At 41.3% G+C, this 15,592-nt stretch overlaps 1 protein-coding gene across 8 annotated transcripts; it reads left to right on the forward strand.

Moving 5' to 3' along the window:
• Window positions 1-796: 796 nt before the first annotated feature.
• On the forward strand, window positions 797-14,110 carry HPS1 (HPS1 biogenesis of lysosomal organelles complex 3 subunit 1). Of its 8 annotated transcripts, none has more exons than XM_081329272.1 (19): window positions 801-1,137; window positions 1,585-1,701; window positions 2,189-2,326; window positions 4,144-4,286; window positions 5,057-5,165; window positions 5,538-5,698; window positions 5,913-6,024; window positions 6,803-6,895; window positions 7,146-7,215; window positions 7,790-7,854; window positions 8,811-8,978; window positions 9,072-9,251; window positions 9,501-9,568; window positions 10,303-10,428; window positions 10,587-10,651; window positions 11,246-11,391; window positions 11,515-11,693; window positions 12,556-12,638; window positions 13,091-14,110. In XM_081329272.1, exons 1-19 carry the CDS (start codon window positions 1,027-1,029, stop codon window positions 13,135-13,137), a joined length of 2,181 nt encoding a protein of 726 aa, XP_081185398.1. In that variant the 5' UTR covers window positions 801-1,026; the 3' UTR covers window positions 13,138-14,110. The 8 variants fall into 8 exon arrangements, 6 of the variants coding, with proteins under 6 accessions (XP_081185398.1, XP_081185397.1, XP_081185400.1 ...); XM_081329271.1 differs by having other exon boundaries at window positions 805-1,137; window positions 11,515-11,628; XM_081329274.1 differs by having other exon boundaries at window positions 997-1,142; window positions 11,515-11,628.
• The last annotated feature ends 1,482 nt before the right edge of the window (window positions 14,111-15,592 follow it).

Consider the following 15,592-nt stretch of genomic DNA (forward strand, 5'->3'; position numbering starts at 1 on the left):
CTTTCAAGTTTAGTGCTATTCCAGAAGAGTGCTAAACTCACTTTCAGAAGCATCCTGGACACCAGCTGATAGGTGCTGGCCTAGTTGTGCCCTAAAGCAGCAGAGACAACTCGCTCTAGTTTCAATAGGCAGCTCACTCTCTAACCCCATCTCCACTTCTGGTCAGATGCTGATCATTCCCGATGGATTTTTAATACTTTAAGCAGATACTCTGGGAGGCACTGGCTAGGACGCAGAGAGAAGGAGATGTGGCTCCATCAACCAAAAGACATCACACCTCTTAGAATTCACTTGACACCACTTTGACCAGCGAAGCTTTACTTTTCGCTTTGGTGAGTGAAACTTATCAGTTCGCATCCGTGGCGAAAATTGAGGGGAGAAAGGGGGAAACACTGCTTTGACATCAGTACAGACTTAAAGCTGCCACAGATACAGGTTGGGGAAGAGATTAAGTCCGCGACATCACATCACAGCCGAAAAAAGGCTTGCTGAGCGGCATCGAGAAGCAGCCTGGATGCAAGTGAAAAGGGGCTCTGTCCTCCCTCCCCAGAGAAAAGGCAGCAGCCGGCCAATTTTGCGGCCCTGCTAGACCGAGGGGTCGCTCGGGGTGTCTCTCCATCTTCCCCTCGGATAACCAACTTTCATCTCGCCGTTCCCCCGCCAGCACCTTGTCGAAGAGCCCCGCCCTATCTCCTCTCAAAGGCGAAGCGGCGCGCTTTCACTGAACCGGCCAAACAGCCAACCGAGTGGCGAGGAAATAGGTGAGGCAACGGCGCTTTCCTTCCTCTCCGCCATCTGCCTAGTAGGCTGGCCGCCGGTTTGATCCAAAGCAAACCGAACCCCTAAACAGCAACGCCCAAAGGGCGGCCACGGCGGGCGGGGGAGCTCCGAGCCTTCTCTGCTTCGGGCGGAGCTGAGTCGGCGGCTCCTACGTTTTCCCGGGCAGAGTCACGCGCCCGCCTACCCGCCCTCCCGGCTCCGCGCGGGCTTGGCTTGGCTTGGCTTACACAAGTTCGTCTGGAGTGGATGAGAACCGCTTTGGGACTGGGCCGTTCCTTCTGCTCAGCTCAAAAACTGAAAAGACCCCGCGGTTGCACGTTCGCAGCCGGCCTCGCTTGGAGGCGTGTCCCAGGACGGGTAAGGTAGGGCAATTGGGTGCAACGGGCCCGTCTGTGGCCTGAAAAAAGTTCTCTTCCTTCCGGGGGAAATCGTCGTGACATCCTGGCGCTTAGTCCTGGTGGGTTTCCAGCGGGGAGCTTGAGTGTTGCTTCTTTCCTTCCCTTCTTCCTCTGCCAACTGTAGAAACAAGTTTCGTTTCCATATACCAAGCAGTGGAGAAGAGGTTCTTGGCTCTTCCTTCTTTCTACAGGCCTCCTTGGAGCACCATCACCATTATAGATGATAAGTTTGCTTACTGACCCATGCTCAGTTCTCCAGTGGTTACCATTTTTACTGCCCCCCCCTTTTGTATTTCTTGCTAGATCCAAAACTGGTCTTTTTTCTTCTTTGTTTTTCAGCTCCTCGTAAACAGGAAGTAAATTTAGGTAACCACCTTAAAAGCTATGTGTGTATATTTCTCTACAGATGAAGTGCATCCTCATTTCCAGTGAGGGTGCTGAAGTCCTTTTCTACTGGGCAGATGCAGACTTTATGGCAATCCTACATCAGCGATTTGGAACCCAGGATCAGAATGAGGATGAAGTAAGATCTGAAGAGAGAATTAGCAGAAATGCGGGAGCAGGAGATTGATGCTCTTGGGTTCAGCTCCATTTAGAAATTGTAACTCTTGAAGCATTAGAGCAAGTGTACCTAAGGTTTTTTTGGATGCCCAAATGGCAGCCTGCCAGTTTTTGCAGCCCCCAGAGCCCCATGTGAGTAGATGGAGTCAAACGTTTTTAGGCCTGTTTCTACAGTATATGTTTTGTAGTTCAGGGGATTAAAGAGCACAATGGGTCCTTTAAGCCTTGCCAAATCACTCAAGAAAGGAGTAGTGGCCCTGTAAACTTTTGAAATATTGCTTCTTGGTCTGCTGTGCAAAGCCTAATGTGGTTGGGAAAGTTCATAGTTACATGCTCCTGTTTAAGTGATTATGTATAACTTCTTGGAAGGATATTAGGTTTCTGCTTTTCCAAGATATGTGTGCTAATTGGAAGTCAGGAACATTTGCTGGTTTTCCTTCTTTTCACAGATACCTTCTGTGGAAGACAGCATCAACACATTGTTTGCCCCCATGATCATCTCCTGTGCAACTATGCTAGAAAAGTTAGGAGACACATACACTTGCTTCTCTGCTGAAAATGGCAAGCATCTCTATGTGCTGCATATGGTAATTACTCACTGCTCTGTATTGCAAGCAGTTGGTGAACTTCTAACAGGGAGGGGATAAATACCTTCTGGATATGCCACTTGTTTTAGGACAGAAATTAACTGTCCAGTTTCAAAGTAATATTTTCTCTCTTCTCCCAAAAGAGTTTTGTTTTGTTTCTGTGCAAAAAAAAATCATCTCTACAACTCTGACTTTTTTTAAAAGCTAAAAATAAATTAAGCTGACTTTGTAATAATGCCGCTTGGGGTGTGTGTGAAAAGCCCTAATAAGCAGGCATATACATAGAATGAAGGCTACTGCTAAGCTTGTAAGCCGCCCTGAGTCTTCGGAGAAGGGCGGGATATAAATGGAATTAAAATTAAATTAAAAAAATTAAAAAAATTAAATAACATTGCTTAAAGCAGCAGTAAGTAAAGATCATCATATCTTTCCCTGACCAGGGGCATTCTTATCTAAATTGCATTTAAGTTCTCATAAACATTAGTTCATGGCCACAATTAGGTGAGTATTTCAGTCAAAAAGGAGAGCCAACTAGATTTTTTTTCTCTACAGATTAGCTGAGGAGTCTCTCAATCTTCTCAGTTAGTTCTTCTGAGTGTTTCAGTTGCAGGCAGATTTTTATCAGAAGATGTCATAGCCTAATTTCTGTGGTCTCAAGCCAATTTGGACTTTTTAATTGATAAATTAGGTGCCATGGATATCTAAAGCACATATATCCATATATGTGCATATGAAGGCCCAAGAGATCCTTCAGCTGGATTTGTACATAGTTCAACTCCTCTTATATCCAAGCTTGGAGAGGGCTTTCCAAAAGGGATTTCTTGCCTGCAGTGCCAGAGAGGTTAATAATTGTTTGCAGAACAAGTGAAAGGTTTATACGGAAGCATTTTAAATAACTTTATTTTAACATCCTCCTTGAAGATCTAATTGGTGTGGGGGGATGTAGATCTATTGAATACATGCTTTCTTAAAGTTGGCTGTCCAGGGCTGGGTAACTCTTAAGGCCCAGCAGAAGAAGGCTAGTAAAAGGGAATGCCTAGCTGAGATCCAATTACATCCGAGGACACATAGTTAAACAGCAAACTCCACATTTAAAGATAGTCCTCATGTAATGATGGTAATTGGGACCGGCATCTCCATTGCTAACATTTGCTCTTAGGCAAATCCTGCATGGCCACAATGTCCTGCAGTTAGGTGATCGACATTTGCAACCTTCTGCTGGCTTCCCCATTGCCAGAATCCAGCAGTAAAATCAGAAATGGCAATCACACGACCATGGGATACAACCATCGTAATGTGAGCTGATTGCCAAGTGCCGGCATCACAGTCATATGACCATGGGACATTGCAATGGTTGCACCTATGAGAAACATTCAGTGATGTCATAACTTTGAACAGTTGCTGAATGAGTGGTCACTGAACTATCTGTATTCTTTTCCTTATCTTTTGGTTTCAATGTTTGAAACTAAACTTTTGGTTTTTATCTTTTTTCCTACAAAGAATAAATTATTTTTGTCAACCACGAGCCACATTCATCCTGGAAACAGTATATTGTAGAGTGGACACTTTTTGGTAAGTCTCAGACAGTGTTCTCTAAAGTGGGCTCAGTGACTTTAACCATCCTCAGTGAACTGCCTTTGACTTCAAACATATTTTATTTGAAAATAAAAAGGTACTTTTGAAGTTTTGGAGCAGTAAAAAGGACTTTTAAGTAATGTTAATTTTATGGTAAACGTTACCAGCAGTATGTTCTTGATTTTGTTTCCTTGTACTTGTAGCCGATGCAGTTCTGTAGGTGTGTTTTGCTTGTTTTTCAGTTTGGTGAGTGCCTGTACATTGCAATGAATGGAGACGGCCATGAGAGTGAGGATGACTTGCGCCGTCAGCTCTATGTGCTCAGAAGATTAACTGAGGCTCACTTCGGCCTAGTCACACTGGACAGCCACCTCTTCCAACGGGAGTGAGTGACTGGGTGAAGATGGGATTTTTGTTTTGTTGGATTTTTCATTGTGGCCTTTTCTTGGATGGAACATCAACCAGGCTTTTTATATGTTGTTCTTCAGCTCTACTAACATTAAGCTCCTCTTTTGTAATTGTGCTAAGTGACATGAGAGCAAGATCTTCTTTTTCATTTTCCTCACTCTTACAATTTACACTTGCAGAAATGTGCACATGTAGTAGTCCTGGACATACAGCTGTAATAAAGTATTTATCAACATTGGCAAGTTTAAGACATTTGGATTTCAACTTTGAGAAGGAGGCTGGTTAGAGAATTTTGGAAAATTGAAGTCCACATGTCTTGAAGTTGCCAAGATCAAGAACCACTGCTGTAATACAACCGTCTGGCCAATGCCACTTCTAGGCTTTGCAATTTTCAGGAACTCCGTGTTGGGAATACCAGCTTCATGAAACTCAAACACATATCTCCCATGTGTTAGGAGTTGGTCACAAGGTTCTGAGATAGAAAAGTTGGTATTACTTATAATTGAGAGGCAAATTACAGCAACACAGAAGCTGTTGTATGGCTTAGAGTACTTATCAGCAACTGTGTTGTATTGCTTGATATATTAAGGAAGACTGCATAGTTGAATTAAGGATAATGACTAGAATGCAATGGCATTTTCCACTGTAGATAGAAAGGGGAACCAATGGCAATGCATGAAGGGGAAGGTGGTGAAAGGGAAAATTAGCCCTGGCTATACTGAGCTGATTGGCTGTTGTTGTTTTTAGACTTCGACCAACAGAAACTGAACAACGAGCTCACATCTGGAGGCTTTTTCAGAGCTTGCTGCAGACGTATAACCAGCTGCGTGAGGAAGACCAGAGTTTTGCTGTAGAGGTAGAATGGGGTTGTTGGAATGCTTGTGAGATGCATCATTTTAAGAATGGAGATAGCAAGCCAGAATATGTGACTGTCCCTTGTAAGAAGTAAGCATAACTTCAGGATAAAGCAGGTATTAGCCATTTTAGGTGGGAGTTTTTGAGCCAATAGGCTGAGAGAATGCTAGAATGGGGAAAGTGCTAGTACTGATGGCGTTTGTACTGTTTAATTAAATAGGGCTTAGGATGAAGGAATTTATCCTACATTTGTTTAGAGGAATAAAAAAGTACTTTTTGTACTATAGAGGAATTGTCTGAAGGACTACAAGCTCCAAAGGTGGGAGCGGAGAAGTTTTTGAAATATAAATCTCCCTCTGCTCATTTTTATTAGGCTGTAGAACGGCTGATCCATCCGCAGCTGTGTGAACAATGTATTGAATTCTTGGAGCGCCAAGTTGTACACTTCATCAATAGTAACACTGAATGTGCTGGACATGAAGTAGTGCATGCCTTTCTGCTCATACACACTAAACTACTTGCCTTTTACTCCAGGTAAAATCCTAGTTCTCCTCAGTCGTATTCCCCCAGTGCAGGTGCTGCTTTTCCCAATAAAATATTTAATGTTTCCCACTATCTGGGCCTCCTCCTTTGATACTTCCTATTGTCTGGTCCTCCAGTTTGCTTTCTTTGTCCCTTTGGGAAGCCGATACAGTATGTGGCTTCCCTAAAAATTACATTCTTTTTCTCCGTGGCACTTTGTTTCCAGCCGGAATGCCAGCTCTCTGCGACCAGCTGACTTGCTCACTCTGCTTCTGATTGTGCAAGATCTATATCCCAGCTCTTTTAAGGACCAGCCTGTTTCCGAAGTGCTTGCCCAGGTAAAGAAATAACTCTTCCATATGAAGGGAGTTGCATAAGAATCTCTTGGCCTATCACCCTCTTCTTCCTTCCCTCTGAGAATCCCTTTGACAACTGTTTTGGGATGGAATGTCAAAATAGAATTATGTAGAAACAGAATTCTGTGATAAGGATCTTGAATGGAGAACTTTTATTCATACAAATATTTATGTGCCAGATATAGAGATACTGTATATGCTACTTTTCCTTCAGACGCTTAAGACAACATGATAAGCACTCCCTTCTCCAGTGTTTCTCTCAACAATTAAAGGTATTAGGCTGAAAAATAGTGACTGATCAAAAGCGCTTTTGGTTGAAAATGAACTTACATCAACTTCTCTTCAGTTTTAGTATCTTAATTACTAAATAACATTGGCTCTATACGATTTGCTCAAATGTTCGAGTCTTTCTTGAATGACACTGGTAGTTCATTATTAGACTTGAATTAGAATTCAGAAGATTAGTTCAAATCCCCATCAGCTGTAAATGTCATTGATGTTCACTCAACTTATCTAAAATGAAGTTGAAAGATGTCATAAATATATGTTATCCTCTTTAAAAGAAGAACGGGATGAATGTGACAGTTTCTATTTACAGTGTTAGCTTCTGAAAATGCTTATTTTCCCATGTTTTTCTATTACTTTAATTTCCCACAGGGCTACAAAATTAAGTTATGATTAGGCATTGTGAAAAATTAAACACTGGAAAAATAGCTTTTTATAGTGGAACTGGATGCTGATGCCAAATCTGTCTGTTCAGCCTATAGAGGGAGCAATAAGCCTTCAGAGACCTCAAAGCAGTGAGAGTATTCCAGTGAACAATCCCTTTTACCACAGCACTTCTCAAGAACAGGTGAGTACAGGCTGGTCTTTGGTGTGACCTTTCAGATACTTAATGTGGCTTGGGATTTGGACACCGGGTGTGGACTTTGAAAAAGTAGAAAACAAGAAAGCTTCTCTGAGGTTTGGGACGAGCTGTTTGGGATACATTCTTTGCCAGGATGGTTAATCTCTGTTGCACATTGTAAGAATTTCTTCAGGGACATATGGGAGGAAGCCATGTTGAGTCTTGGCTGAGTCAGTTCCCTTCCGCCTTCCCTCAGATAGCAGATGATCTCTCTATGCCTGAAGAGTTCTTCACCCCCAAGGCTTCCCCTAGCCAACAGAGCACGGGTGAGTTCAGGATCAATTGTGGAGAACATTGAGATGAGACTATGGAGAATGAGGGGCATTCTGTTATGGCTCTGAGTAGGACTTTTTCAGGAGAAGTGGGTTGCATATTAATTGGCTGCAATAAATGGCAATTACTATTAGCTTGCTTGCTTGCTTGCTTGCTTGCAACAGAGCTCTACTACTATTGTGACATTAGAAAAATAATAACATAAAGCTGAGAAAACCTGTGGAAAAATGGGATATATATTGCTCCAGATGCCTGGATTGGACAATTATGGTCAAAATCTCTTGTCTTAGTTGCTGTCTTTTTGACTTCTTTCCCGTTCTTGAAGGTAAGGGTATCTTGGGTGCTTATAAGGATTATCAGTCAGTAGTTATTATGCAGCTATTCCACATTTATTTTTAATGTATTTTTGTGGGGAAAAGAAAATATGTGAGAACACAGCGGCTCCAAGCGGAAGACGATTGTGACTGAACATGTCAGTAAAAATTTGTATTTGAAGCAGGGGCAAGTATATAAGGAGGCTAAGTTTGGAAGCACTCTTAGTCTCTCTTCTTTTTCTGCTGTCTGAAGGAAGTGCCTGGACCGAGGGCGTGGATTCACAGAGTGATGGAGAGGTAAATTCTGCTGATTTCTTGGTAAGTGCTTGGATTAGGGTTGCTAGCTTTATAATCCATTTTTGTACTTCATCTTTTTGGGCTTTACTCTTTCCTAGACCTTTCTCTAACCTTCATCTATTTTATCACCATATCAGAAATGACTTTAGGGTTCCCACCACCCACTCACTGCCCTTTCTGTGAGCCAAGCCTCTAGCATAGACTTGCATTCATTTGTTGTCCCCATATGAAGAAGAAAAGAATAAAAGGAAACCTCTCAAACGCTATAAAACTCCACAAAATATAAAATGTAGCAATAAAGAAACTCATCAGTGGAAAATGGAGTGAGGCTAAGGACTATTCTATAATGAATCAAAGAGTTCAAGACAGAAGAGAAAACAAGGGATTTTTTTTATAGTAGCTTTCCCAGACTTGGTATCCCCCAGATGCATTAGGCTACAATCTTCATAGTCTTCAACCAATACAGACTCCTAGCTGGAGGATTTGGGGAGGCTTGTTCTGTGACACAATACATGTTTCCATTTTGCATAATAATAGATGGATAGCCTGCCTATTCCAAGGCATTCTCCATCTCAATTCTTTTTTGTCCTGAAAGAATCATTTAAGCTTTGAACAAGTTGCCTCATCCTAATTAAAAAAAACAACCTCTGGGTAAATGTTCTGTTACATATACATATACATATACATATACATATACATATACATATACATATACATATATATATATATATATATATATATATATATATATATATAATATATATATACACACACACACATATATATATATACGCGCATATATATATATACACACACACATATACATATATATATACACACATATACATATACATATACATACATATATATATACATACACACTAAATCATAATGAAACAAAATTGGAACACTAATCTGAATATATACTGCAGTTCATTTTATTTTAATTTCATGACACCTGTACATTTTCTTCCTAGGTGGCTGAGGATTTGCTGCATGTTATAGAATCCCCAGCCTCAGAAGCTACAAATCCACGGAGAATATTTCTGGATGTCAACTTGAAAGAAGGCTACTGCCCCATGATGCCACACACAATGCACTGCCTTTCACTCTGGCCAGGCATCTTGCTGGTACTCCTCACAAAGGTGAACAGAGTCCACAGACATTCATTTGATATCATCCAGACTGGCGGGTTCAGAATGTCCACCCTTTAAATGTCCACCCTCTTTGTCTTCTAGAACCCCAGTTCCCAAGCAGCCCTTTCTCTCTACCAATTGCTGGATGGAATCCTAATGATAGAGAAGAAGTTGAAAGAGGGACAGGAGACTCGGCAACCTCTGCGTTCTCAGCCATTATTTTTGGAGCTCCGACATCGAATGGACAAATTTGTCAAGAAACTAAGTGGACAAGAGTCACAGGTAAAAAAATAACTTCACCTACACAGAAAATAAGTACTGTTAGTGGATGCTTTTCTCAATATAAAGAGGGCTGGGCTAATTACTGGTAAAATCGAATCCTTCAGTATGGGTTAGAATTGAGTAGACCTTTACAGTGGTTGAGATCCCACTTTGCTATGGGAATGATAGTGAGACCTCCTAAATAAGAAAATAGCTGAACTCTGTTGTGTAATGGATTCTTAATGCAACTTGTTTCTCTATGTTCCTCAGTTGCAGAATACTTGGCAGGAGTTAAAGAACAAAATTTCGTCTCGAAGTGAGTGTGGGAGTTCCTTGGAGTGAGTATTAGTGAAAATTATCACACTTGCTGACATAAGCACAAGTAAATTCATCCATTCAAGCAGAATATATCTATGGCAGACATGTCAAACTCGCGACATCATGTGACATCGCGCAACGTATCGGGACGGTTTTGCCATTGCCGGCAATGGGGTGGGCGCAGCTTCCGGCTGATGCATCCGGCCCGTGGGCCGGCAGTTTGACACCCCTGATCTATGGGATAGTTTAAATTTTGCACCTGTGAATATTTAGAATACAGATCTTGTTTAAAAGAATTAACAAAGATGTTCAAAATTGAATATAGCAAGAACTAAAATGTGAAAGATACAATAAGCAGGAGTGGGGCTGTCAGAGCTCCAATTGATTATGATTGATAAAATCCAGAGGGACAGGAGATCATTTCCTGAGGTGGGAAGCAGATGAAACTGTAGTTTAAAGCTTAAAATAGGAATGCTATATTTTAAACAAGAGATTGTTTTGTCCAAGGTAAACCCTAAAGCTAAAGAGTCCAATACTTCAGCTAATACTTTTGTGCAGCAAAGAAAATAAACAGAAAACATACTCAAATATTGGGAAAAGGAAAAGAATTCCATATGGATAATTAGTTTTCCTGAATTGTTGATGTGCTCTTTATAAAAAGTAATTGTAGGGGGGAAAAATGCAAGCCCAAATCAGGAGTGATGTTTAGAGCAAGAGATGTTCTAAAAACATACTGATATTTATTTTGTTTCAGGCTTTTGCAGGCATTTTGCAATGTCCGGCGGCAGCTCTGTGCTGTATATCGGCTTCTCTTCCTTGGCTCTTCAGGGGCCCAAGGCCTGCCTCAAAATTTGCTGGAGCAGGTGCAGCAATTCACACAGTGAGTGAGAAGGAGCAGAAAGATGAACTTGCAGCAGAGAGTCTGGTGGGTGGCAGGATTTGTAGGTGCCAAGCAAGGTTGTCCATGACTTGTGTGCATAACAGCATTAGTACTTTATTTATTTATTTATTTATTTTTTCTCCACCTTGTATTGTCAGGGACAAGCTCCGAGATTGGAAAGACTTCTTACTGGTGAAGAGCAAGCGTAACGTTACCATGGTGTCATATCCTTTGATGTTCACCATTTTCTCCCCATCTTTCCATTTTGGTGGGGGATGCTGGAAGGCCTATGGGAAGATAGAGAGGTTCTAGAGAAGGGAAAGGGAAGCACCGAGCAAAATACTGTTTTGAAATAACTATTGAAGCAACCTTGGCAGAGAGGGAATTTCTTGGGAAAGCAGCCTTGAAAAGAAGAATTTCTTTCCCATCTTCACACGCACAAAACCTGTTAAGGGTTTCCCTTGCATGTCACAAAACGGGAGTAGAAGAGCACAGTTCCTAAGTTTCTCAGGTGTTGGAACAGAGCCATAAAAAAACATGGTCTTGAAGAATAACAGAAATACAGCAAGAAAGTATCCATACTCCTGGATAAATATTAAACTCTAAAGAGATTAAATGATAGCTCTGTTATTCATTTAATTCTGTGTTTGTTTGTTTTTTAAAAAATAGGGATTGGACTTTTGACTCCAAAAATTCTATGACGTGTCTAAATATTGTTGTAGAGAGTGAATGTTTAAGGCTACTGTTCGAGCTGGTCATGGCCAAAATGGAAAAAAGATGCCTATCTTTAACCAAGTTCTTAACTTGCTTTCATCCACATATTTGGAAAATTTCCCAGGGCTTGTGCATTTCATCTACGTAGATCGTACAGTAGGACAAATGGTGGCTCCGTCACTTGGCATATCAGAGGAATCTACTTCAGAGTTAGGCAAAGGACCTCTGCTTGAATTTATAAAAAAGAAGGTAATAATGAGTGATTGACAAGTATATATACTGATATAATTTCAATGGGAGATGTTGAATTTGAGGTTTGGGCCGACTCTAAAGCAGCTTTTACCTTCCTTTCTCCCTTCCTTTGGTCCACAGGTATGGTCACTGGTGGCTATGGCTCGAAGCTACTTGCAGAAGGGCTACACCACACTGATGGTCCGGGATGGAGACTACTATTGTACCTACTTCCTCTGGTTTGAGAATGAGCTGGTAATTATGGAGGAACCTGGAACTGAGAGGAGAAGAGAGGGGGCAGGATGCTGTTTTACAACTTGGTATATAAAAGAGGTTGATTCAGAAGCTGAAAACCCTTTCTTTAGAGTGTGATGCAAATGATATACAGAGATTTGTTTGGGTATACCCAAATTAAATTCATAATCTTTCCCCATTAAATCTGTAACTGGTGTCCCCTAGTTTCTTTATTTAATTGATATAATTTATGGCCAGGGAGAGTCTCTTCTTCTTCTGCTGCTGCTTAAACAACGTGCAATCAGAAACCCTTCCTGATTTATTTATTTTTTAATCCCATTTATATCCCGCCCTTCTCCGAAGACTCAGGGCGGCTTACAATCTAAAGCACAACTCAATGTGCTTAGCAATAGCCTTCATTCTATGTATATGCCTGCTTATTAGGGCTTTTTGCCCCCCCCCCAAGCGGCATTATTACAAAGTCAGCTTATTGCCCCTAACAATCTGGGTCCTCATTTTACCTACCTCGGAAGGATGGAAGGCTGAGTCAACCTTGAGCCTGGTGGGATGCGAACCTGCACTAATTGCAGGCAGCTGGTGTTACTTGAGGCATTAGCCCACTGCTCCACCAAGGCTGCTTTGTTATTTATTGCACATATATTTATTTATTGCACATATATTTATTGCACATCTTCCAGAGACCCACCAATAAAGCCAGATTTACTCATCTTTGATGAGGTACCGGCCTTTTCCAGTTTTGGGGATGAACAACTAATGTGGCAATTAAGCACTGACGACAGGAAGATAGTACAGACTGATGACTTTAGTCCAGTCTTTCTGAAGAGTACTAGGATGAGGATGCCTTCCTTAGCCATGAGCTAAGAATACATACATCTCCTTCAGTTCCAGACATCTTTTTCTTGACAGTTTCTTTCTGTTTCCATGTAGGGATATAAGCTGGAGGTTATGGAAGTGCCAGTGCTTACTGATGATTCAGTTCCCATTGGGACACTGGCAGGTGATTATTACAGGTAAGCAAGGTTTCTGACTCCATAGATACTGATGGGTGCAGAAGGGATTTGATTCAAGCTCTGCGATTGGATGAAAAGGACAATGTTTACAACTTAATTAGCTTAACTGCCTCTTCCTAGCATTGGTATAACTCACAACTTTGAAGTGTGCGGCCTCCAACATCAAATTTATACCTATACTGTAAGTTATCTTTGTGTGATATGAAGTTGAAAGGTGTTGTAACCATCACCATTCTCGCAACTATATCTTTTACTTTGCATAACATTGGGAGAGATCTTTAAATTGCCTAAAATTGTATGGATATACTTTTAACTTTGTGTAAGCCTGTTGACACTTGACGTGCAATGCTTTTGTCTTGTGCTGGATAGACCATTGAAGCTTTGTAGAACTTTCTTGGTTTCACCCTTTCGCCACTACCCACCTTTACCCATTTTCTGACTCTCTCATACAGGAAACTGCTCCGTTATTTTGGGAGGAAACATGCCAATGAAGTGGTGAAGTGCTATGAGCTGCTGACCATCCATCTGGGCATCATGCCAAATGAACTTATGATCCAGCAGGCACGCAGCCTGGCCCAGCAACTCTGGGAGCCAACACGCATCCCCTTGCTTTAGAGGGCTTGGCTGGTGCTCAGTGCAACTTGGCTGCTTTCTTCTTTTTGGACTATGTTGCATCTCAGGTCTCTGCTGATTTTACTTCACTGGGACAGGTCTAACTTGGGTGGCGTTTTTACTTGACCTCCATTGGATTTTCAGAGCTAGGAGATCAGTGTGTTCATTTGCCTTCCTTCACAACATCAAAGAGCTCTGTCCCAAAACTTGCCTTGGATACCAAAAGTGATTCACGTCAGAGCATAGCTACTGTCATAGCATTGGCCCTTGGTGTGAATTTGTGTTGGAGAACTTGCAGTACAGGACTTCCTTTCTTATAACTGCACATCAGAACTTTGATTCAGTGGCCCATTGGGCACAGCTTGTAAATTTACCTGTTTAATATAGTGCCTCATTTTGTTAGGCACTCCATTATCATTAAATATTGATCTAAACTTGAGAAATGTAATATACAATATACAATAACTGAGAGCAGAAAAGATGATATTTTAAGCCTCTTATAACTAAGAGAGTGCCATCCACCACCCTGGCTAGATCCTAGCTATCACTCCAATTCAGTTTTTTAAATCTTATTTTTAAGTGTCTACATATCCAATGAGAGTCCTAGACTGCAACCATTCTGGTTTTTAAAGCATTTTTTAAGAATGCCTATGGGGCCCAAACAGCCCTGAACTAACTATTAAGCAAATTAAGTACATCTTCAGGGTCCCAAGGGAAGTGGGGTACCACAGAGGTTTTTCCTCCAGCTATCATGCCCTTAATTCTTTGACTGCCACACTTAATTTAGTCTTTTTGTTTGCAGTTATCTTTACCTGCCATGTTCAACTTTAATTGTATTATTAAAAATATTTCCTTTTGCATAGTGGCTGACCATTGTTAAAAAGTGTCAGTTAACGTATTGTTAGTTAAGCAATGGAAGGGCTGTAATGCATGTTGTTGGGGAATGCTGAGGACATCCATTGACCTTTGTCCCTGAGGGCATAAAAGTTCCTGGGGCTATTTTTTAAAAAAAAAAATTCTCCAGAGGTTTTCTGTGTTTTTTTTAATCTTTATCTTGCTTTGCAGCATGCCAGCTTCCAATGTATTTATTTTATTCCTTTAAATATAATTTCAAAAGGGTGGGCATGGAATTTTTCAGGTGTCAAGGAACACATCCACAAGCACCATGTTCTCCCTCCATGATTTATAAACATTTGTAAAACTTGCATGAAAAAAGAAACATGAACATAATGACAATGATGTCTATAGAACAAGAGCTGAGGATTCTCAGCGTTAATAGTTTATGCCAGTGGTCCCAAACCTTTATGGCTTGGTGGCCCAGCGGGGGTGGGGAGGAGGGAACCAGCCCATACAAATGTGGGCCCACCGGCCCACCATTTGTACAAGTCAATCGGCAATGTACGCACCGGCCCGTCGCTTGCACAAGTTGAGCTTCATGTGTGCATGCCAGCCTGCCGCTTGTGCAAGTCAATACATTTCTTTTATTGGCTAGGAGATTATTACAGTTAAAGTTGAACACATCTGGAACATAGTAAGCTGGTTACGGCTGAACTAAATTGATTTCAGGTCTGATCTAAAACAGCTATTGGTCTATTCTTACCCATGTCTGTTGTTGCCATTTTTTTTAAAAAATCCCACTTATATCCCGCCCTTCTCCGAAGACTCAGGGCGGTACATTTCTCTGGCTGTGTCTGGTATAAAAATGAAATTTCTATATAATGTGCAGCTATTTTATTTTGTCTGTTTCATGTTTATCTGCAAAAAACTTTCAATATGATAGCCTATCTATCCAGGAAAAGTGGTAATTATACTTATAAGGATTACTTGTATAGGAAAGCAAGAACCAAAGTTTATTCATAGTTCTTGGCAGGGGATTTCTTTATTAACAATGAAATCATTTTACAGTGCCTTCTCCCACACCTGAGTTACTATAGTCACCGGTTCTAGAACTGGCAGAAAACTATTGATATGAAATTCACTATTCCCATTGCTGTCCTATCTTGTATCTGTTGTCTTTGGGTTGGCTTATGGCCAAACAGTGGTATCCTGACATTGTACATTCAGGTCATATTAAGCATGACAAGCTGGTGAAACCCTATGACTTTGCTGCACACTCATGTTTTGGATGTCAGCAGGAAAGCATTGGCAGGGTGGGGGTTTCAGGAGGCAGCAAGTCTTGACAGCTGACCCCCGTCTCCTATTTTATCAAGATGTCAACTAGTTTGCAGATAACCCAGTCGCCTCTTCCTCTCTGGTGTGATAAAGCAGGAGAAGCCACTTTCTTACAAGCAATCGCACCCCACCGCTCTGTCAGCTGCCCATGAGCAGAGCTGTATTTCCAG

The sequence above is a fragment of the Vipera berus genome (assembly GCF_964194415.1).
Source record: "Vipera berus genome assembly, chromosome: 5".
Taxonomy (NCBI): domain Eukaryota; kingdom Metazoa; phylum Chordata; class Lepidosauria; order Squamata; family Viperidae; genus Vipera; species Vipera berus.

Bases quoted from the DNA above. Each gene is read 5' to 3' on its own strand.
- HPS1 (XM_081329271.1), top strand. From the start codon at position 1,027: ATGAGAACCGCTTTGGGACTGGGCCGTTCCTTCTGCTCAGCTCAAAAA. The intron at 6,025-6,802 runs GTAAAGAAATAA...CTGTCTGTTCAG, and splicing joins TTTCCGAAGTGCTTGCCCAG to CCTATAGAGGGAGCAATAAG. The intron at 8,979-9,071 runs GTGAACAGAGTC...TTTGTCTTCTAG, and splicing joins TGCTGGTACTCCTCACAAAG to AACCCCAGTTCCCAAGCAGC.